The 25,070-nt window shown below is 35.0% G+C and overlaps 1 protein-coding gene across 6 annotated transcripts in view; it reads left to right on the top strand.

Moving 5' to 3' along the window:
- The window catches only part of DPH6 (diphthamine biosynthesis 6), a 184,137-nt gene that overhangs the window by 130,246 nt on the left and 28,821 nt on the right, over positions 1-25,070 (top strand). For all 6 annotated transcript variants that reach the window (XM_014268415.3, XM_026793031.2, XM_026793043.2 and 3 more), the window contains one exon: positions 17,824-18,229. In XM_014268415.3, coding sequence (XP_014123890.2) covers positions 17,824-18,229 — 406 coding nt within the window. The remainder of the gene's footprint in view (positions 1-17,823; positions 18,230-25,070) is intronic.

Below are 25,070 nucleotides of genomic sequence, written 5' to 3'. Positions count from 1 at the left end.
CTTTGTGAGTGCCAGGCATACTTAGTGACATTCTGATTCATGAGGAGATAAATTGAGGGACCTTCTCTAGCATACCTAATAGCAGTTGTGTGCTAAAACAATTTCAGTCTAATCCAGTAGTTAGCATTTAGGAGGTTTTTGGGCTTTGTGTCTTCTTGGTGCTTTTTTTAAGTGGCCAAAAAAAAAAAAAAAAAAAGAAAGAAGCTTATAGCATTGCTAAAACTTTCTGGAAGAAGGACTGACAGTTTTCCAATTAAGTCTCATCTTGTGTTTTTCTTTACTTCACATCTTTTAATGACAGTGTCATGTAATATGATGATTTTATAAGCGGTTTTGCTAACTCATTCAGCAGAGTAATCAATAGAAAAAAGTAAGCCAGATGGGTTGTAGTCCATTTGTATTGGGTGGGACAGATGGCATTATTGATAGATGGAAATATTCCAAATAATTATTGTATAATGATATAACAGTGACTGTGCCTGCAAAATTTTATTAATTTACTTTGTGAATGCACTTTATTCAGTAGGGCCTGAGTTGTACCATTTAGACAGTACTCCCAATATATTTAGCTGGGAGCTGAGTCTACACCCTAACTTCTCCTTCCCCTACCCATGGGCTTTCTGTGCAGAGAAATCCTGTAGTATTTTGTTAGACTGTTTCAACTCGTGCATTGTACTTCTGCCTATACAACAGATTCCCCTAGGCTAACTGAGATGGCAGGATCATGATTACATTTTTTCTACCTCTGAATGCTTGTTTTTTACTTCCTTTTGTTATCCTCACCAATACAAAGAAGAAACATGCTGTGCTGTCTCAAGATTTCAGGCAATCCAGCTTGCTTAACTGCTGTGATTTCTATTTTTTACATCTCACTAATCTGTGGCAAGGCTTAGTATAGCTAGATTAATAAAATATATAAATCCTGATAAACTGTATAATAAATACTCATTTAGACTGTTGTTATTTGGTTGTATATTCCATGGAAAAGTACTGTGAATTAATCCTTTCTGTGCGATAAAAGCACATTAACTTCCTAGCTGAAAAATTTTTAAGCCATTTGCTGCTTTTGAAATAAATTTGTTTATAAAATGTCTGAATGCTAAAGATTGGTTTCAGTTATTTTGGTTGGATGAAGTATATACAAAACTCGGAGGCATATTTTCCAGAACTCTCTGAAAATCTATCTCTGATTTCTTTGTTATAAAAAGAAAAAAATATAGGGAAATACTTTAGTGTATTTAGCACTCAATATTTTGTTATCAACAGAAAGTTTAAAATTGGTTGGTTGTAAGTGAACCCAAAACATTGTTGAAGAGACATTTTGAGACAGTGGAAACAGTATATTTTGTTAAGATTAGAAGACCAAGTTGCAGAGAAAGATATTTAATGTAATAGCAAGATGTATTAATACCACTAAGGTCCTTGTATTTTTTTCTTAAAATCTGATATTATAGATCAGTTCCCCTCTAGGTATTGTAATAGGCAGCTGCCAATGTATTTTCCATCCTCAGTAATGAAAAATATACTTGGTGAAATACTTCCTGTGACATAAAAAAATAAATCATTTTCCTTCTATAGCACCACTTCTATTTGGGTATTAGTTGTCTGGTACTCTCCCACCAATAATTTTCCGTGCAAACATTCTGCAAACTTTAAAAGTTCACCAGCCCATCTTCTTCTGACAGAAGCTTTCTCTTTTTTTATGGTGAGAATTCAGGATGAGTGGCTGTGATCCCATGATTGTTTCAAATCCAGCAAAGAGTGCTGCAGTTGACTTTCATTCTGTCAGGAATGCCAGTCAGATTGTTGACAGTGTGTGTCTTAATAGTGTGTAATGCAGAAGTGATGGAAAAAAGATTCACAGTGTTTTATCTGATATATATTGGGAATGGGTTCCACACTTATTTCACTACTCGGATAACTTGATGCCAAATTTTAAAATCTAAATTAAAACCTTTTGGACCAGATTTTAAAACTGTTTAGAGTTCAAAAGATGTAAGTACACCCAAACTAGGATTTTTTAAATATATGTATCTAAGAGCAGTTATCAAGGACATTGGGCTCCTTCTAGGGAGCCACTGCACTGTACCTTCTTTGGCACTCCTGTAAATATCATTGGTACTTTCCTCTACCTTTCCACTTTGCCTTACAAATAATGTACAGGTCCCAAGTTATAAACAAGTTAAATCTTGAACAAGAATCTGTCTAGCTGTGTGCAGTTGTTTCCTGCAGTAATTAGTGTGTTTTCATGGCAGTCATTTAGAATGGCATCATGCATCTGTAACAGCAGTCTGTGCATTGTTCAGACATTCCTGTGCTATTTGAAGTATACAGACTGTCATGAATTTAAATAAAATTCATGCATTCTCTAACACTTTATCCTAAGCACAACAGAAGTAGCTTATGCTCAAATAGTGGAAGCTGAAGATTTTTCTTGCTGCAAAGGATTGGACAAAGGTTTTAGATCCTATTTTGCCCATAGTGAAAATGACTTTAAAACTTAAAGTCAAATATTAAAAACTTTCGCAGATTTCTGTGAGAAAATACATATTTTTTCACTCTGAACAGATGTTTCTAAGCCAGTAATATTCAGGTACAGTTTTTGTCTAATTTATTATATATATTGGTTCATATCCTTATTTAATGCAATTGTTAGATTTCCAAAAATTGTTGTAAATTCTGTGTCCTATAGATAATGCTGTAAATAATATTAACCTAATTGGTCTCCTTTTACTAGTTTCTTGAACAAAACAGTCAAAATATGAGTAGTAGAAGTAAACAAGTATTATAAAGGTAAAATGGCAGATTAGAACACTGCTACATTTACATTGCAGTAAAGCCTCACATAGGTTAACTAATATGATGTGTAATATCACCAGAAGAAAAATAAATATTTTTGAAAACCATTGATGACAGCCAGTACTTATACCTATCAGAAATTCAGTAGGAAGAATGCACATGTTACTGTTTCCCCTTTTTTTGTCCCATCAGCTTCATAACATCTATTTTGCAACTAGATGCTATTTTGAATTTTCCACAGTTTGATATATAAACCCAGGCTTCTTTTATGGCCCGTGTTCAGAACACACAGTGCATTAAATTGCACAGTGCTGGTGTGTCTTTCATCTCGTGCCTAGTGTATTTCATTTCCCCTGTGTTCAGATTAGGCAAAGCTTTTCTATTCATTTGAAGCAACTGTAATGAGAATATTTAACACAGATCAAATGCAGATAGTAGAAATCCAGAGGTCCTTGGAAACAGTCTGCCATTTGACACTGGGCAACAATGGGAGGTGAAAGGTTTGCCACTTGAACTTTTTCTTAAAAGATTGTAATACTCTATTTGTAACATTAGCAGAGCCTTTTAAATGTTTAAAATTAGTATAGCCAACTAAAAGAACGTGACTTTAAGTAAGGCCATTTTTAGAAAGGGAATATATGTGTATAAAAATCATATGATTGCATAATAGTCTAAAGAGAACACATGAATTTAACTTGTAGAATATAAACAAAAAATATGTACAATAGAAAATAAGAAAGGAGAGCATTTCTTTTGTGATCATTTGTGGAGATATCTACAGATACCATCAAATCCTCAACTGGTACAAGTCAGCATAATTCTGTGATTTCCATGAACTGATTTACACTAGCTTATTTGCCATTTACAGGTAATATATCCATGCATTTGAATGTTGTTTTTCAGGTAGACAGAGTGAAGAAATGCATGTCAGGTTATTCAGGCTGGTAAACAGCCTGGTTCATGCAGGCTGACTGATCTTCCCCTGCAGCAGTTCCCTTATAAGACTAGTTTTGAGTGATTCATCTCCTTTGCTGAAAACATTAGTTCTGTTTTGAGCCTGTCACTTCTGTGCTAAGAGTGCGAGTGCATGTATGCATCCACTGTTTGCTTAGGCCAGAACCTCTGGTCAAAACTCTGATGTGTGATGACTGTGAAAGCCATTAACAGAGCTGCATCCCTGAAGCAAGTACCTGTTGCCACTGCCCTCATTATAGAGGGAAAAATGCCATTTTGGTCTAAAAGTGATCAAGGTCCAACTTTAACTCAGGAAACTTCCCTATAAAACTGTAGTCCAAAGTAAGTGTAGGACCCTTTAAATTCCTACAATAAAGGATAGAACTTCAGAATTTCATCACCTTCAAAGATTTTTTGTTCTCCTTTGGATGAGATAATCCTGTTGATCAGGACTGAAAGAAGAGTCATGTTACCACCTCAATCTACAAAACAGTCTTGTTAACTACTCCTCCTTCCTGAAACTGTAGTAGGTTAATCTCTTTCAGACCATAAACATCCCTTCCAATTTACTGCTTCCAGCAAGTAGTTTGATATTCAATACTAAGCAGCTACTCTAGATCTTGGTCTTTTCCAGGGAGGATACTTTAGTTTCTCTCATCAATCTTTACTATTTTATTGTATGGTCCAAGGGATCCTACCTAATTTCAGTACTTGATTAGCCTCATCTCTGATTCTGTGTGCTGGTCATAATAATAATTTCATTTCCTCTTCTTCCTCCTCTTCTCTGAAGGATATAACATGGTCTTCAAAATTAATAAAATATCTTAATTTTCTTATTCATAAAAGCCAAAGTAACCCAAAAATTATTTATGCTTTCCTATACTCCACTTTCAAAAAAGCGCGTAAGATAGTGTGAAAGTGAGCTATCTTATTTTGAAACCTCTTGAAATTTTTGCATAGCAAAAAGGAGCAGTGCTCCCTGGTCAATGTCCAGTTACATGCATGCAGCCTAGCAGCGAATAATCACTTTCAGCTTCCTCCCTGTTTTTATTCAGATTCATTGATGAAAAATAAAAATACATCCAGCTGATATGATACCTGTTCACTTCTCATCAGTCCTTTGGATGTTACCATCATAAACACAGGTGATAACACTTGAAATATAACTTTGATTTTATCTTGGACATTATTCAGTGTTAATATTATGCAGGTCTTTATGCATCTCACTTATAAGCACCTTCGTGGAAACACCCTGGCCATCTTCTGTAGGTGACCAAAATAATTACTTTTGCATATATAGATATATACATATAAACAAAAGAGCATGTCTGAAAGAGGATAATGTAACTGTTAGCTGAAAAAAATACTAATTGTCGACCATTTTTAATTAAAATGGTGATTTTGGTAAATGATTATTGTAATTTGTCAGATGAGTTGCAGACAGCAACTCTGTAATGCATAGTCTCACAATCTCTTGAAGCCCCAAACTGCCCATCCGATCAGCATTTTACTACTGCACAAGAACATAATTTTGTTATCAAAATGCTTAGGCAGAGCCACAGACTGAAAATCAACCCTGAGCAGTCCTATCCCATTCCCATCCCATTAGCTACTCACGCGACCCCTAACACTAGAGCCATATCCCATATCACCGGCGGGTGGTCTCATGTTAGGTACAAGGGGATTCGCCCCCATCCACACTCAGGAATTGCTTATGATGCTGTATGGTAGGTTATTCATTAATCCGGAAGCAGTCCTGGAATTATTGATAATGCTGTATGATAGGTTATTCATTAATCCAGAAGCAATCCTGGTGGATCCTTCTGTTTGAAGTTTGGTAAGCAGGGCAAACAATAAAGAGAGATAGGGATAAGGGAATTGTCGAGCTAAGCATGATCAGAGCTAATAATGTCAAACTGACCCTAAGAGCCGTGCCAATGTCAAACTGACCCTAAGAGCCATGCCAAGCCGTGGGAACCAAGCCAAGTATACCGGGAATTGACCATATTAGGATAGGAGTTCAAAAGTTTAAAGAGGAAGACTCATCAGAAGACCTTTGCCCATGAGGAAGGCACCGAAGGACCACCAAGAATAATCCTCAAAATAGATGTCTCCGCCCACGTTCCGCCCACACCATGCCTCTTATGAATATGATGTAACCCTGCACCCAAGACTGTATAAAAGCTTGCTTCTGTCATGAGATAGCTAGAAATCCCTTTTGTGATTTCTCCAACGCGTCGTAATAAAATACCTCCTGTCTATGCTGACTTACTTGAGTCTCTTAGGCAGTTATTCTCGCCTTTTGGGGCAAAATTCGGCATCACTCTCTGTGCATGTTCTGCAGAGCTACGTGGAGGAGACACACACATCTACAGATTTTTCTCCCTCCCTCCTCTTATATGAGTACATGTATATAGACATTATATATATATATAGACATTATATATATGTACAAGCATATCCATGAATAATCCATTAATATATCTTTGTATTTTTTCTTAGTATAACAACTTGTAACAAGGATATATATTAATACATGTCACTTAAAGGCCATTTACTGACAACCTTCCATTCTAATTTCCTGTTCATGGAGTCATCTGGTTTCAGAAGTGTGATTTAAGATCCCATTAGATATTTCAGTAGTAATCTGCAAGATGTATCTTCATGTTCAGAAGAACAAATTTGCTTTCCATCTAGCTCATTGCAGTGACTGCTGAGAATAGCTACACATTATCTAAAACTTGTCTTAGAACTTGTCGGTTATTGTGAACTTTCTCTCACAGCGAGTCTGGCTGGGGTGGAGTTAATTTTCTTTACACAGCCCCTATAGTGGATTTGTGGCTAACACTGTGTAGATAGCAGACCAATATTGGCTGTTGCTGGACAGTGCCTGCACAGCATCAAGACTTTCTCTTTCTCCTACTTTACCCAGCAAGAAGGTTGGAGTTTGGCAGAGCTTGGAGGGGACATAGTTGAGACACCAAAGCATTATATTGTTTTATATATCATATAGATTCATGCTTGATGGTAAAAAGTGGAGCAGGGGTGAGTTTTTTTCCTAACTTTTTGGGCAGCCCAGTATAGTGGATTTTAAGAAAGTCCCTGAATTGCAATCATCTGAGTTTGACTTCTGTAACACTTAACTGGGAGAAAACTGTTCCTGCAAAATCCAAGTTCCAAACTGTATGAAAGACATTATTGGTCAATGTAAATGGCTTGAGTTAAAATAAAAGACATGTGAAGCACTAATAGCCATATGCTATGCCATTTAACCAACCTTGTTTTGCAGTCATACCATAGTAAAAAATTAAAGTAACTGAGTAGTCTATTGAAAACAATGTTTGCCTCAAAAATATTCATATACAAAAGATGGAATGAAAAAATGTGTTTTCCAGTGAAAATTTGTGTACTAAAAAGCATCACATTCAAAATAAAATTGCTTGCCAGAAAGCCAGTCATGTCCTAAGCTGCATGAGGTTGAAGGAGATAATTCTGCTCCTCTCCTCTGCTCTGGTGAGACCCTGCCATGAGGACTGTATCCAGTTCTGGAGTCTTCAGCACAGGAAGGACATGGACTTGTTGTTGAAGCAAGCTCAGAAAAGAGAGGACTTCAGGGTGAGCTAGTTGTAGCCTTCCAGTACCTTGAAAGAACTTACAGGAAAGATGGGGCAAGACTGTTTACATGAGTATGTAGTGACAGGGCAAGAGGAAGTGGCTTCTGATTGGAAGAGAGTGGGTTGAGATTAGATATTAGTAAATAATTATTTAATGTGAGGTTGGTGAGGGACTGGCAAAGGCTCCCCATGGAAATTGTGGATGCACCATCCCTAGAGGTCCCTTCAAGGCCTGGCTGAGCAAACTGGTCTAGTGGAAGGTGTCCCTGCCCATGGCAGGGTGTATGGATCAAGATCCCAACTCAAGCCATTCTGTGATTTTTATGAAATTATTTTCAATTGCACTTCTTGATATCATCTTACTAATCAAGGTGACTACTGCAATGAGGGAGAGCCTGACAGTTGGTGGAAGTTTAGTAGTGCTACCAGAGTTTTCAAATTGTTTTTCTTCTGCCTCCTGCAGCATCAAAATTTTCTTCCTTGCATTCTACAAAATTTAGTTATAGGTTTGACAAGAGTAGCTAGCAGTCCTGTATGTGTACAGATGAACAGATGATGTAATTAGAAAATGTGAAGTGAAAGCAGATATTTCATTTGAAAATTGGTTCTAGAGCTCATTGTCAAAGTTCAGAAGAAAGCAGACTTTCAAAGAAAAGGTGTTTGCAATCAGTATCCAAAAATCAAATATTATCATAAAATCTGCTATCCATAATGCCCACAAAGTAGATTTTGACCATTAACTTTGCTCATTTTCTGTCCCATTTGGGTACACACCCACAGATGATTTTCAACTGAAATCTTTCCATCTTGAACATCCTTACTTCAGTTCAACTCTTTTTCCTAAGTGCTCATTTTTGACACTACACATGAAGAATAAAAACCCTCAGAGTGACAGTCTGTGATCATGTTTCATGTGGCAGACTTCATTTACTTTCAGTTTGTATTACTATCAATTTATGACTTTGTTCCTTAAATACTTATCTTTTTTTTTTCCACATTGTAACTGATATATTGAATGATGTATGTTTGAGAGGTATTTCAAGGATCTTAACTTCAGTCATTAACTGGTTATGTCTTGGCTCAGGAACCTCTAGTTCTTTGAGAGAAAGTTACTATTTTTTAAGCAAATAAAACAGCTTTTCAGTATGTAATTATTTTCTTATCAATTTTACATTTTCATGCCTTTTTGAGCATCTAGCATGCAGTGCTTGAATTTACATTTAGCTCTGCAGGAACTGCTTTAAATATTATTATTAAGAAGGAAGAAATCAAAAATCAAAGTGAATTTTTAGTACAATAGCAAGGTATGGAAAGATACAATTGCAGCAACAGCAGCCTGGATTAGTGTATAGAACTAACTCACAGCTTGACAGAAAATCCCTGCTGGGGAGGAAATGTAGGGAAACTGGCAGAATTTTGCTACATCTGCTCCCTACTGCTAATAAGCTTTAACCCATTTCATTTTTATTATGCTTGGTGTTTAGATATTTTGCTTCCAAAATTATATCTGTAACTATGAGAACACATAAAAGGAAGCTCGACAGGTAGGGCTGTTTAAAAATTTAAAACTATCAGCAAGGGATGTTAAAGGCCATAATGAGTAAGGTGGTTGCCTTCTCAGTGTGGGATTTTAGAGCTCTGGCACTTCAGTGCTGGTAGAAAGGCTGAGCAGAAGTATTGGGTAAAACTGATTTCATAGCTTGAGTGGCTTGTACAGCCAGAAGGCACCATTAGACTATTTATTCTGACCTGCATATCACAGACCATTACATTTCACCCAGAAATCCCAATTTTGAACTCTGTGAGTACACTTGCACTAAAATATATCAGACCTTAGGAGTTCCAAATACTTCATGCCACAGGGTGAGAATGAAAAGGCTGAGCTTCACATGCAGTAGGATGAGGGTTTGTCAGGTTGATATGTACACGTGGTAGCATGACAATTTCTGCAGAGAAGGGCAAACAAACAAAGGCTTGTATGGACTTTAAAAAAATGAAATATCTTTCTTGACCCCTTTGAATTAGGGAAAAAAGGCATAGGTATTCATATTGTATCAGAGCGCTTGTATCAGAGTTCTCCTGAAACCTTAAGCAATTCACTAAAATAAAATAAAAATTTAAAAATTAAACCTCTACTCCCTAAATCAGATATAATAAACAAAAGTTAAGACTTTATCTGTCTCATGAAACACCAGGGAGAGTAATTAAGAGGGAAAATCAGAGTCATGTCCATTTTTAAAATTATTAATCATTGTCTAATTGTGCATTTCAGGTATTTTACCTCTTTGGTAGCCCTGCTGGCAGTCCTGTGCTTCTCAGTTTCTCAGTTCTGACACTTCCACTGCAATACTTTGAACATGCTTTTATCTCAATAATCAGTGCTATAACTAATATCTCTATCTATAAAAGGGGGGGAAATGGTATTGTATATTTTCCATTTGATATTATCACATGCTTACCATACCTGATTATAAATTTTAAAGTCTTTCTTTTACTCTGATTGTGGCATGATTGTCAAATACAGTTGTGAAATGTATTTTGAAGAGAGATTGAAATGTATAAAATTCATTGAGTGGTTGAAAACTTGATGTCTGTCTCCATTACTGTGCTTGCAGAAGCCTGTGTCTGTCCTTCAGCAGGCCAGTTTACATTTTCTGTTTCTCTTTCAATTTATACTAACAAGAAATTATTTGAGCTTCCCTTGCAAGAAAAGTTCCAGGCTGATAAGTCCAGAAAACAGAGGTGTTAGCCTAGTTATTGCAGACTCTGTGTACATTTTTTAGGCTTTCAACTGTTTATTTGTTCTAGAGACTTGTTCAAAGCTGATTATGTCTTCATAGAAATGTGATACTGATTGTTCTTGTTTTGATCCTGTCAGAGCTTCTCAGTTTCTGAAATAAAAGGATGAAAACACAGTGATCCAACAATAGAAAAGAGAAACAAAATTAACAAGCAAATGATATCCTTCTGTACTAAATATAATCAAAAGAGAGCTTGTAAGGTTATGTCTTAAATTTCAACAGAACCCTTTTTTCTATCACACAGAAATGATAAAAATTTATACCACTTCTTGGCCTCTGTTGACAATCATGGTAAAAGATAGAATAGCAAGTTGTTAAATTATTCTGTTTGAGCAATATAAGCTATAGATCATGTAAAGTTATTGAACTGGTTTCTTATGAACTCTATTTTCATGAGTTCTATATTTGCTTTGCTTTTTTATGTAATGCTTACCTATTCTTCCAGTGGCACTATTCAGAGACCATTCATCATGAAATTTTTGATTCTGCAAGGATTTCAATATATCCTTTATGCACCAGAAAGCTGTCTCAACTTATAAATCAAATTTACTGTATGGGATTTGGGCCCTCAGAGTGTTGTTACTTAATTTTTCTGGTAGTTTCTTCTGACATACTTGGTTGACTACCATAAAATTTTAGCCCATCACCTTGTCTATTCCTATTAATAGCCATCAATGTATTGTAGAAATTTCAAATTTTCTTTACTCCCACTAAAATAACTTGGGATATGGTCATTTCATCCTCCTGCAAAATGCATCTCTGACAAAAGTTAAGCTCTTACGCTTGGCATGTTAATTGCTGACCATTTCATATCTAATTATTAATCCTGCATCATTACTATAGCTACATGCAGATTTTTTTTCAAAACTATTAAGTTGAAAATTTAATTTGTATTTTTCTCTAATATGCACAGGCAGAATTATAATCATTATATCAAAAGAACACATTAATTAGAAACCCATTCAAATTACAAAAATTGATTGAAAGCACCCTGAGAAATAGTACTACCTCTAAATTTCTATACTCATATTTGTTCCCCTGTATCTGTTTTTCCTTTTTCATGTTTCTGTTTTCTAAAGATAACTAAAGGCTGCATAAAAATTACTCTTAAAAATGTGCTATCAGATGCTGCTACAAAAAATAAAGAACTACTTGGTTTGCTCTAAATTTTCCATGGCTCAATAACAACCAAAGTAAGTACAGGTTCAGTTTCCCATCTGACATTGTACAAAATAACTTCTGCATGACACAACAGTTACTGATCTACCTCCAGCTTTGTCCAACATGTTGAGGAGGATTTAGAGAGGACTAAAATTTCCAAAGAACTTGTTTCTTTTTATATTTACAGTATTTATTCTATGAAAAATATTCAGTTTATAAGACTTCGTTTTTAGTCTGACAGTCTTGTGATAATGTCTTTTTGACATACACCAAATGATTTGTTTTATTTCAGAAAGAAATACTAAATGTCTGACTTTCTCATTTTTGTAGGCTTTCCAAAAGGAACATTCTTAGCAATTTTATTGTTATAAAACACTGTGGTGTTCATTATTTGAATTCAGATGTGTTATACCAGGAATGCATGTGGCCTATTTATTAGACAAACTAGGATGTTGAAAAGAATTGCTTCTATCCTATTTTCTTTAGGAACTGACATTTTTATTCTTATGCAGTTTTCCTTGTGGAATCTTTACTTTTTAAAGTCATAAACCTATTGTTGTAAGAGACTCTAGCAAAGCTTCAACTGGATCTCAAGAGTTTGATGCACTCTGTTTAATGCAGGCAGTGTAAAAGAAATTTTAAATGTATTATTTAAAGGCACGTTAATCTTGCCACTGTAATGGTGTAATAATGCATACCATATAAGGTTTTCATAAACTCAGCTTCTAAAAGTAACATCACAGTATCTTTCTTTTTGTTCTCCAAGTCACTTCTTTGTAGAGATAGCAATTATGCATTCATCTCTGCCTCTTACAGCCTGATTCCATATTCAGCTGAGAGATAGACAGTCCTTAGTCCTTACTAACACAACAGAAAGAATATTTCTCATTTGGAACAAAGGGAGGATAGTCAAACAAATTTATGTAATAAATGTTAAAGGCCAAAGTGTGTGCCTTTTCAGTTTAATTAAGCAAAACAGTTAAATACTTTTACAATGGACTGAAGATAGGTTTGTCTTTAACTCATTATTCCTTTGTTTTCATTGCAATTTTAATAGTTCTGCCTTGGATTTTTTTGTATTACAAAAAAAAGAAAACCACTCTATTTATAAGACTAGCACCTTTAAAACAAAACTCTGTGTTTTGTTTTAAACAACCCTAACAACCCTTACTGCCAAGTGTTTTTCATTTAACTCTTCTCATTCTACTGGATTCTGGTTTGGTTTGTAGCAGTACTGTAAATGCATCAGGCCTTCATTAGCATGAGAGTATTTTGTGGCTCTCTGAATCTGGACAATGAAAATATGGTGAATCTTTACCAAGAACTGAGTCACAGGAAATGCAAGGATTTGGTAATACTGTGAACCAATGTGATAATTTCTTGTATCAGTGCAATGCTCAGGAGAGTATTATGCATGCAGCAGTTCAGATAACACTTTTGTACTTATGTAGGGTTAATTACAAGCTTAGAAACCCACTGACAACCTTTGCTTCTTGGGATATGAAAGAGCTATTTCTGAAGTAAACATATTGATAAAAGAGTTAGCTAAGGAAGGCAGTTTCTACCAAGCTGCCTTTTCACTTCAGTTTAGGCACAAAGTCCAGAAAGTTCCTATTCTCGTTTCTCATTATTGGATACTTTACTGAACTGTATGTTCCTTAATATCTGTAGTACTGTGGCCTTCAACGAGTATTCAGTCAAGCCTTTTGACCCTTTCTATTTCTAGCCAAACATCCTTACACTTTTGCAGATTTGGATTGAGCATCCATCACAGAACTGCTTTAGAGGGGTTAACACAGAGCAGTGTGTCTGGGTGACTCCAGTGTGAGGCAGCTCCAAACCCTGTTCCTGTGCCTAAAGCAGACAAAGCTCCTGCTTGGCACTGCCTGGGACTGTTGTGTTTTAGGTGTCCATGCTGTCTCTGTCAGTTAAGGCAGAAATGAAGGTATGTATGTCCCCCTAAAAGTAGCGTGACAGTTCTGTATGTGATTCTCCTTTTTGAAAAAGAAGAGGAACATTTCTTCCCTCAGAAGGAGTAACCACGTTGAACTCTCACTTCTTCCAGCCCAATATTCTGGTGCCAGTACCTCTGCTGAAGAAGCTTAAGCTCTCAAAGCTGTTTCCTGCATTCTTCTACCTGACTCAGTGTTGACAATTCATCTATAAAATTAGTCTGGAATATCACAGATGAACATAAAATTCATTTAGAATCATGGAAATGTTGGAATTGACTAATTGTGAAAAATCTGTGAGTCCAAACAAGAAATCCCAGTTACCAAACACGCTGCTATTATCAGCATAAATGCTTATTTAAGTATGTAACAATAACATCATGGTGTAGACTTTGCTTGATATTTTGACTCCAAACAGCAGCCCTAAGCAGAAGTAAATAGTAAAACCAGTAAATGCATAAATCTGCTCTAATATTCTCCTAACCTCAAACTATTTAAATTAATATTTAAATTGATCAAATAAATTTTTTATATAAAACATAAGCTTTCTATAAATTAGTAACATATAAATTGAAAATAATCCAGGATTTTTATTATGTCTCTTTTATAATGCCCACTCAATCTGTGTTCTAAGAACTTGTTCAGGCTCCCCTTGAATCCCTGTAAAGTTCTTGCAACCGGGGCATTCTCCATCAAGGAATTGTAGGTGTCGCCACCATTGTTCATTTTGAAACCATGCTCTTACTAATGTCATTTGATGGTCCATAGCTTTTAGTACAGAAAGACAAGTGTGCAAAATCAGTTCTTATCCCTATCCACTCTTTTTATGTCATGTATGACTTTATAAGCCTCTGTCTTCTCATTAAGAAGGCTGCAGAACATTTCCAATCAGACCCTCCAGAGCTTTTGATCATACTTATCCTCCTCTGAATATATTTTGGATCTAGTACATCCTTTTTCAGTTGAGACATCCAGAGTTGTTTATCTTACTCAAGATGTTGGTGAATTCTGGATTTTTACAGAGGCACAAAGTTACCCACATTGTTTTCTTTCCTTACTTGTTTTCTTAACTGTTGTCAGCTTCTGTAATTCTTTATTAACCTGTCCATGAAGACTTTCCAAGATGTCCCTTAGCTTAGCATGGCAGTTTTCTCAGTGTTTACAGTAGAAGTAAAGAGTCACTTTCTCAGTCATCCTTAAATGTACTCTGTACCTTTGGTTTCTCCAGTGAGTTATTGAAACATGCATTGTATTGCTAGAAGAGTATTTGTATTTTCTTCAAGGTGGGAAAATTCCTTTGTTGAGTTATGGGGGTTTTGTAAAGCAATGTCTTAAAAAATGTTTGTAGTTCTTCTCTGGATATGGCATGATATAGATAAAATGTATATATGGAATGATATAGATACAATGCATGTATTTAGAAAAATCTGCCCTTTGGCTTCCTTTTTCATATTTTCTGGATCTCAGTCGTGTACATCTTTGATAAATTAGGCAGCAAATCATCCTCTTGGCAAAGTGAAGACATTATGAAACATGTTTTGAGGACAGTCTAATGTGAGATTCAGTTGGAGCTAAATCACTTGTCTTATCAAATCTTTGTCCAAGGTTTTGGGATCTACCATATCCTAGCATGAAAGAATTGGAATTCTGTCATAGTGTGGTCTCTGAGATGATCCAGACTACGTTTATTCCTGAAAAAAAGTCATTGTAGAAGCATTTGTTTTCAGAGAGTGTCTCCTGCACGTGGAACAGATGTTACCTGCGTCCCTTCTCCAGCCCTCTTTAAATCAGATCATGTAAAAGTATAGCATGTAATTAGAATCTTTCCCCATATAATCTCAGCAGTCAGCCATTGAACCTCTAATTCTCCTTATTTTCCCCTGTGACATTCAAACTTCTCTTAGTGCAGACCTACCTTGTAGTATTTGTTTCTTGAAACTATTAAATCCAATGGATAGGCTAACAACTGGAAATTAGAACACGCTTTTCCCATAAAATGAAAATAATTTGAAAACTGATTGCTAGAAAAAAAAGGTTAAAGGGCAAATATCTTTAGATGACTACTACACCTACAGATTAATGAAATTCATAAAGACTTGAAAAATTTGGGTAATGCATACTTTTAAGGAATCACTGCTTTCAGCAGTGTTTGTCCCAATAGATTTCAATTCTTTCAATAAAAATTTTAGAGCTTCCCGAGAATTATTTGATAGTTCTTTTTCAAAAATTATAACCCAAGCTATATGCTCTTTTTCCTCATTTTTTTTCTGATCAGGACTTGAAGCTGTAGAACAAAGACTAGCCCAAAACCTGTGCTCCTTTATAGAGCAGTCTAACAGTATCCTTGGGGAAGAACTCTAAAAACAAGTTTTTATTCAAAGTACTACAGCTGTCTGCCAGAAGTGGTAAATCTCATTGATGAGAGTGCAGAATCAATTGTAAAAACAATTTAGCCAACAAAATAATTCATCTTTGTTATCACTCTTAATACTTACTTTTACTGTTTTAGCCTCATATAATTTCTTAGCAGGCCTTATGTAATCATCTTCATTTACTAGATAGGCTAGATATTCAGTCGTAAAGATATTTAGTTCTTTAAGAAAATTGTAAATTTCTGAAAGGTAAATCTTAAGTGCAGTATCCAAGTATAACACAAATGTCAGTGATTTCTTGAAAATAGCTCAGAAGATGTCACTGTTAAAAGCATTTCTATATGATTCTGTACCCACTGTTGAAAGATTATTAGTCCCTAGTAACTCTATAATTTGTGCTTTGTGCAAACTCTAAAGTTAAAGGTTATGAGTGTTATGGTTCCATGCAGGTGCACCATGAGTAGTTTTTCACACAGAATGATTCTCATTTGTTAAATTTAGAAATGTACTTTCTTCTGGCCTTAATTTTCATGTAGTTCTTCATATTCTAAATGACAGCTGAAGGCAAGCAGAAATAGCGAGTAATTGATTTAACAACCTAAGACAAGTACAGGGAAGTAGAAAAGTTTGTCTTAGTGCTTGATGTGACCTGAGAGAGCTTCTTTAGACTGTTTTTTTCTAACCAGTACCTCAGCACCTTGGGCCAGCAAAATGGCCTTTAAGCCTGAATGAGCATGACTTTTTTTTTTTTTCCTCAGTGCAAAGCTCCAGTATTTCATCTTTTCAAACTGTTTTACAGCACTCAGAGCAGAATTATATTGACAAGGTTAGAATTCATCTCCTAGAGGAGAATACTGTGCTCCTGTTAAGTGCTAATATAACATTTATGTGTAGCTACCTTAATAACAGCCCCGGCCAGCCTAATGAAAGTACTGAAAGCAAACAGTACTCTCTGAGATTTTATTATGACTGAAGTGATTGCAATTTGAGACAAATTGTCCCTATTTCTGTTACAATATCAAAACCAGAGATGCTAAAGCAATTGCTACATGTTTGGGATAGAATTGCACTCCACTATCGTTAATATAGAAGTAAGTGCATTTTTCATGTAAACAGCTCACAAGGGTCGAGAATCAGAGATATTCTGTGCAAAATTCTTGTCAATAACTTTGTGAGTGAATTTTGAAATAAAGTGCCTGGAACATGTCATTATTTCTTCCACTCAAAGTTGAGAGCAAGTGGTTGAAAATTGAGCTTGTGAATTGAAGGTACTGCAAGTTATCGACTTCAGACAAAATGACAGGTTTGCCTTGTTATTATTTTTCCTTTCAGAGGTCAGGCAATGGACAATATTAACAGTATATACTGGAATGTAAGCAAACTGGTATATAAAAAAAGTTATTATCTGTGTGCCGAAGATGGTATAAGACACTAATATTAAAAATTGCTAATATGCTGTCTCTTCATAAAAATTGAGGGAAAAGTAAGGAAAAAAGTAATCCACTGGTCAAAAAATTTCAGATGCTCAGGTATTTGAAAGCTATTTTAAACCATCAGAAGAAAAGAAACTCAGTTACTCAGATGTAGCTGATCAAGTTATCTAATAAAACAATTTAAATATACGTTCTCAATGAGCTCTGCTATTTAAAAACCATATTCTATCTTCTAAGAGGGTTTGATCAGGGTAATTCTGCTGTTTAGAACTATCTGAACTATATTTTTGCTGTATCTGAACTGAATCTTTCATACTCCGATTTTTAAAACAAAACTTATGTAATTTACTGATTAATTTCTGTAGTTTTGGTAGATCCTACCAATTTTTTGTTCTTCAAAAACCTTGCGTACAAACAAAAGTCACCATATGCAAAAAGATCTCTCTTGACTGCAGAATGAGTACAAAATAAATTATGATCAGTTGGGGTTTTTTTAATGGTACAGGAATAGTAATGGTTTGAGATTACGAAGATGAGGAGATACTATCAGATAAATTCATAATTGCTCAAGATGACTTTTCAATAAGGAAAGTTGAGGGAAAAGCAATTTCCATGAAAAAACTGCATATACTTTTTTAATATTTTAACTGAATATGAGCAACATTGATTTAACTGAATATGAGCAACATTGATTTCTACAACTCTGTAATATGGACAATATTTTGCTTATCTTTTAGGTTGAAGATTTGGAGATGTATCATGATGAAACTGCAGTATGTGGGTTGCTTGCTGTGGTTGTAATCTCTCACCTACCCAGAGATGCTGCCATTGAATGGCATGTTGTTGCAGTAGTTGATGATCCACTCCAAAGAAAACATTTTGCAATGAAGATGTTGTCAGAGGGCTTCCAAATTGAGTGTGAATCTGTGGAGTCTAGTTCTGCATCTTGTGCATCAATTTCAGTACGCCTGAGCTTGATTTCCTCATCTACTTCTCACCTTGATTTAGATGGACCTCTTCATGACTTAGCTGCTATGTTTAAACAAGCTGTTGACAAACTTTCAGAAGACTGCAGTGCCAGTCCTTTGTCCTTCAGAGCTTTCTTCAAGGAGCAAGTCTTTGATGCTGAAACACTGCAAAAAGGTAAGACTTACCATGACAGGAAGCAGGTGTAATACTAAGGTACTTCTTGTTTACTTCTACATCAAATTTCATAGGAAGAGAAAAAATTTTATAAGAGTGTTTCAAGGATAGGTGGCCAAGAAGGCCAGTGGCATCCTGGCCTGCATCAGCGTTAGTGTGGCCAGCAGACCAGGACAGTGATTGTCCCCCTGTACTCAGCACTGGTGAGGCCACACCTCAAATCCTGTGTTCAGTTTTGGGGCCCTCACTGCAAATGAGACATTGAAGTGCTGAAGCATGTCTAGAGAAGAACAACAGAGCTGGTGAAGGGTCTAGAGAGTAAGTTATATGAGGACAGGGTGAGGGAACTGGGGAGTTTTAGCCTTGAGGAAAAAGAGGCTCAGAAGAGACCCCATCAGCCTCTACAACTGCCTGAAAGGAGCTCATAGCCAGCTGGGGGCTGAGCTCTTCTCCTGAGTAACAAATGACAGAACAAGTGGAAAGAGCCTCAAGCTGCTCTATGGGAGGCTGAGCTTGAATATTAGGAATAATTGCTTCATCACAAGGGTTATCAAGCATTGGAACAGGCTGCCCAGGAAAGTAGTGGTCACCACCGCTGGAGGTATTTGAAAGGTGTGTAGTAGACTTGCTACTTAGTGGTAAACCTGGCAGTGTTAGATTTACGGCTGGACTCAACTTTCTTGGAAGCCTTTTCCAACTGAAATAATTCTACAGTTCTACAATTATGATATATTTTTTCCTTTTCCTGGGTACCAGGTGTGTTTCTCATATTGAAAGCCTCTGTTCTTGAACTTCCTGAAGTCCAAACAGCGTGAAGTCCTGGATTACTTTTGTTCTAATCTCACATCTGATTTTGAGTGGGAGGTTGGATTATACAATCTTGCTATAATCTAAGTTATCCTGTGATTCCATGCAAGAGAAATCCAGCCACCTTAGAATTCAGTGTAGGGAGAATAAATCTTTTGCTCAAAAGTGTTTGAACAGTTGTGCATTTCGTGGCTTCTTTTTGTCACAGAGTGGAACCATGTTCAAATAACCAATTTCTTCTAGCAGGAACTCTTTTAAGAATGAATAATGAAATATTAATGTTTTAAAGGACATGGTGTTGTATCCTCTGAATAGAGGGCATCGGGGTTTAAACCTGGGCTGATTTCTAACTAACTTATTTAAATAGAACCTGCTATCCAAAAAAATTTGTTGGGTTTTCCCCCAGTGTTTATTTTCTCAGAATCTCATTCCCTTACCAAGTAAAGAGAAAACAGAGCAATAAATGTAATATTAAAATTACAATTTAGTTCTTACGTTGCAGATGTGCATTTTGAGCTATGCTCTATTTGGGACAGCTAACATTTTGCAACAGCACAAAAGCTTATTTTATCTGCTAGATCTATAAAACTGGCAGACCATACTTGTATTGAAATCAGTAAGAACTTTGTTATCAATTCGGGAAGAAACAAAATCAGACCCTTAGTCTATATTTATCTCAAACATGCATGCACTTTAAAAATCCTTGCAGACCACAACTGATCCATATTAATTAGCTGACATAAATGTTAGCCCTCAAATATTCTACTGTCCTATTTTTTTTTCTTAACCTGCAGCAGTTTTTGAAGAAAATTCAACTTGACATTGTTTAATAGATTTAAAGTACAGGAATTGAAAGCTATAAAAATGTGGCATAGAATAAGCATATTTAATCCAGGAAGCAAAGAATGAACATATAGTCTGACAGAATGTTGTTGTTTTTACTACATCTTGTTTAAGAGCTAAAAGGAAACCTGATAAAACATGTTTCTGGCATGGGATTAACATTAATGTTTCGCCTGCTTTCTTTCTGATATTTCTCAGACCATAGAATAATTACTTGCAAAAAAATTTCATTTGCTTTATAAAATATATTTCTCAATATAATGTCTTAATTGTGAGCATAAAAATTTGATTCAGTTCCATTCATTTTATACTACCAATAGCATAGACATTGAAAGATTTGTGTGATTGTCATATGTTCATTCTCGTTGTGTTCAGATCTCTGCACTGTCATAATAATTCCTGTCATTATACAAATTTTATTATTATCCCCACTGGTAAGAAATACATGCTTGCAAATCTGTAGAACATACAGAATACATTAACTTTACAAGGAGCACTAATTCACTGATGAAGAATTTAAAAATAAAATTTTGCTTCTTAGGAAAAATTTCTAGAAAGTTCATGCAATGGAAGAATAATCATGATGTATGTTCAAAAATAATTTCTCAAATTAAAGGAGTTGTTGCTGATTTATGTCTTGCTGATAATTTCTATCTGATAGGATGCTATTTATATATATATATATATATATATATATATATATATATATATATATACACGCATAGACTTTTTCTGGTTCAAAATCTGAAGTCTAATTATTAAGATATTGTTAAGACACAGGACATATTCAAGTATACTGGTATTATGTGTTCTTGGAGCTTTGTAAAACATTCAGTCTCCAGTGAAGCATCAGCTTTCAAAATGATGCAGCCTATTAGTGAACAATGTCCTTGACTGTATTTTGCACTAGTAGTATAATTCTACTTCTCATAATTCAAAATATACTCACAAAAATATATTAATTGTCAGTTTAAGAAGTGTTGTGTGAGGTGTCCAATTTGTTTCCATTAATTTCAGTATCCCATTGACAGTGTCCATAAGCAAGATGACATAAATCTGTGTTCTATCTTCTCTGTTATTACTGGCTGTCTTTAATTTTGACAGACAAGACTACTGCAACTCTATGTGTCCTTTAGTGTGTTTCCCAGTTTTAATATACCGGAGATAGTATCATGTCTTTCTTTTGAATCTCAAGATATTTTAACCTTTGTATAAGACTAGACAAAGGTATTAGAGATTCTTAAGTTCTGATAACAATAGGTCTTTGCATTTTCCAATCCAGTTTTTCAGTTTATTCCTGTTCCTTCAATAGCTTCTTCCAGTTTTTCCTGTTTTCCTCTAGAGCCTGTCCTGTGTAAAATGCATGTATCTGAATGGGGCAGATCCCAAGAGGGAACAGTACTGGTTTCCACAGTAGCAGCGGCTGTGTCTTGTCATTTCTGAGTGCGGCCAAAACTCACTCATACCTTTTTCTGTAGACTTGTCTTAAGATATTATAAGTATTTGGGTATCTCAGTGGTGATTCCTACTACCTCCAAAGTTTACTTTCTGTTGCAGAGTAGGTCTAGGTGGGTAACAGTACTTATGCTACTGCCTTTCAAACACAGAATACCATTTTACTGGGACAGAAGATAAAGCAGGAAATTACTGATCTTCATTTGTAAATCTGCAGACCTAATACACAGACTTTTAAAAAAAATTTGTTTCCTTGATGTGGATGCCAGAAAGCAAATTATATTGAGAGACCAGTTTTTTAATTACCATTTATTAATTCAGCTCAGGTAGTAGAGGTTGCTAACCATCTGCATGAGGATCCTTTAGTGACACGTTTGATCTCTGACTTGTGTTAGACATTGTTAATTCCACAAGTCAGTCTGTCCTTTTGGGTCTTCATTTGCCAGCAGATACATTTTCTGCTGAAGAAAAATAATATTAATAATGTAGTAGGGAATAATAGACAGTTTTCTTCAAGCAATTTTAATGTGAAACACATTAGACATGTATCTGCAATAGAAAAAGTAGAAATTAGGATGCTCAGAAATCAAGAAAGATGATTAAGGAGATAGTTGTTCCAGTTTAGGAGGACTTCCATCATGTCATAAGATTAGTAAATAGTCTTCAATAATGCTTTTAAGATCATGAAATGAAATGTATTGTCTCCTCCAGCAGAAGCACAGAAAAAAAATAAAGGTGGCATTTTTCTGATTAGAACTTAAAATCATTGGAGTGAAAGGAGAAAGTACTTCCACAGGCCTTCTCAAATGAGCCTCTGATTAGATAATGCATGGGTTTTTGGTATAAAGAAGTTGTCATTTATTTAAAATTGTCCAAATAAATATTAGAAATGTGTTGTTACCTGACACAGTAAGATGAGAACCAGGAATATATCTACTTGGCGTATTGTAAAAGGTTATTGGAAATTATTACAGCCGGTGTTACGGATGTCAAAAGGAGCTAAAGGTTTGTAATGCAAATTGGAGACAGATAGCTTTCTGTCATCCTAAGACCAGATGTGAAGTTTTATTGAACAAAGTGTAGTACTGATGGTGAACTTCTCAGAGGCAATCCCTCATAACATGCAAGAGCATTATGGGCGCCGTGCTGAGACCACAGAACGTATTAAAAGTAGGAGGATTAGATTAAGCTGACATATATACTTAGTAAGATGCTGTTAAGCCTTTAGAAGTCTTTAACATAAATTTGACTATTTCTTTCTTATTCTCATTCAAATGTGCATTAATATAAACGTGTCAGGATGATTTGCTATACCGTGCAGTTGACTAGATTATAATTCCGTACAGGAATGATGAATGTTTATAAGTCATCACACTATGATTTAACAAGCCTTGTTCACAAGATGTATGCAAAATATTTTTGAATATTTATTTGGGAATAGAGAATGTCCTCTTTTCACCAGACACCATATTACACAATGCCTTTTTAATACCAAAGAAGAAATGGACTGGGAATATAAAAAGGCAAAAGAAAACAGGAAAAGACCATTGGGTAGGAGCATTAAAATTGCTACATAATTAGTGTTTGAAGTGGCTCTGCTCTGTATATGTATGTCTAAAAGGCCCTTAGTACTTACAAGTTTATCAAGCTTCAACAACACTATGTATTTTTTTAAAAATCTAATATGGTCTGGGTATAATTCAGCTCAACTGTAAAAAAATCTTACTTGTAATGGTACTTTTTATTCTGTTGCAAGAGAAGCCCTGGTGGTTAGGCATTTATTTAGAGTCCTTGCAATGGTAGAGTAACACCCTGATGCATGTACAGCATGCAGCTTTCAAACTAAAGATTTTCCATCTGGTAAGATTTATTCTATTTGATAAGACATGGCATTATCAACACATTTTCCAGATGTTTTCCAAAACAGAGAACAGAGTTTCCAGTATAGAGAGAATGCATTCTGTAGTGTAAATCTGAGAGAGGAGGAAGAAGATCAATTAAAGGTACCAAGATGCATTTTTACAATAATGAATATCTGTGTTCATTGAAGTTTAATATTTTTTAGCAACATACTTTAAATTCACACTAGAAATTTATTTCAACTTAACTTTCTTGACGGATATGCTGTTATACAATGGGAAAAAAATCCCCATGGGGACAACTGGAATCTGAACCTTCCCACATTTGTATGTAGGTCTACACATTCTCATGTGAGTAATTGGTATTTACTCAGAAGTTGTGGAGAACTACTCACATGAGTAGAAACTAAAAAGACATTAAGAACTCTTTACTGAGTAACAGTGAAGCAGATAAATAAGTACTTTAAAAATCAAATTACAGTCACTAGCTCAAGCTTTGCAGGCACCAACTAAAATGAAGTATTTGTTGTGACTAACATATATAATTTGGCTGAACAAAAATATTTTTAAGTGTCATGATGCTCTCTAAACTGGACTATAAAACTTAAGCTTGGTTTTCTATTGAATTCTGTTAATTTATTCTCAATGGAAAATGTGAGAAGAATTGTGAACCTGAAAGAGGAAAATTTCAATTTTAATTTCTTGGGTTTCCTGTTAAGATAATAAAATTACCAGGTGTAATAGTTCAAGCAGAAAAAAAAACTTTTATTAGTACGTTGGGAAATTAATCAGCTTATAATATACTGAAGCAATTAGAAAATAGTGATTTGTGAGTATGTTTGAAATGACATTTTAAAAAGATAAATGTAACTAAAATTGGTGTTGAGCCACAGAGGGAGAAATCTTGCTATTGCTACCCAAACTATCCAGTCAAGAGAAATGATTTATTAAGTGGCTGTTAAAATGCTGAAATTTTTAACTTTTTCTATTCTTTTTAAGGTTGTGCTGGTATTGTACATGCTGCAAGTCAATGTATGCATATTATTAGCAAAATATCTATTATGAAACTATTATGAAATATATATTATATGTTATGCAAATATCTCATATGAAAGTATCTTTTTTGTTTGCTATCCAAGACATGGGGAATTGTTTTAATAGTAATATTGTCTCTCAACTGAATTTGGATAGAGAAGTGACTTATGCCTGTGAAGCAGCTTAAAGTATATTAGATCCTGCTTTAGGCTTTATGTCCTTTAAGGTAGGAAATTTATTTTTTAAGTCCACAGATACTAACTGTATAAAAGTGCATAAAATTCATCAAGTACAAACACCATACTACAACAACAAAATTAATTTTGAGAAACTTGGTTTAGTGCTTTGTTGACGGAGAAGAGCTATAAAAGCATGACATCAGGCACACCTAATTTGTATAATCTGGTGTTTAATATGTGAGGAATAGATGACCTGTCTAGCTATCAAGAAACCATTTGTAACAAACTTAATTTTTAGGGACACATCACAGATTACAGTTTACAATTACATAGGAAGTTTTTCTCTGGGACTGTTTCAACTTGCCAATATTTTGGTACCAATTCTATGATTCTAAATCTATAAATATTTAAATAACTTTGATTTATAAAGAACTTTTCATCATTTGTATAGATCCATCTCTATATTACTTTTTATTTACAAAGGAAGAAAAAAGAAACTATGGTGGTATTTGGGTGAGTGAAATTACATCTGACATAGGAAGTCCAGTAAGCTTAAAACAAATGGAGGCTCAAAATGATTTGGGTATAATAGCATAATGAACCCCTTGTTATTATTTAATCTAGATATTTATTTAGGACCATTCAAACAGAACACTGCAGTAG

Source organism: Zonotrichia albicollis, chromosome 6, assembly GCF_047830755.1.
Source record: "Zonotrichia albicollis isolate bZonAlb1 chromosome 6, bZonAlb1.hap1, whole genome shotgun sequence".
In the NCBI taxonomy this organism is placed as follows: Eukaryota; Metazoa; Chordata; class Aves; order Passeriformes; family Passerellidae; genus Zonotrichia; species Zonotrichia albicollis.
This window is presented reverse-complemented; position numbering and strand designations above follow the sequence as displayed.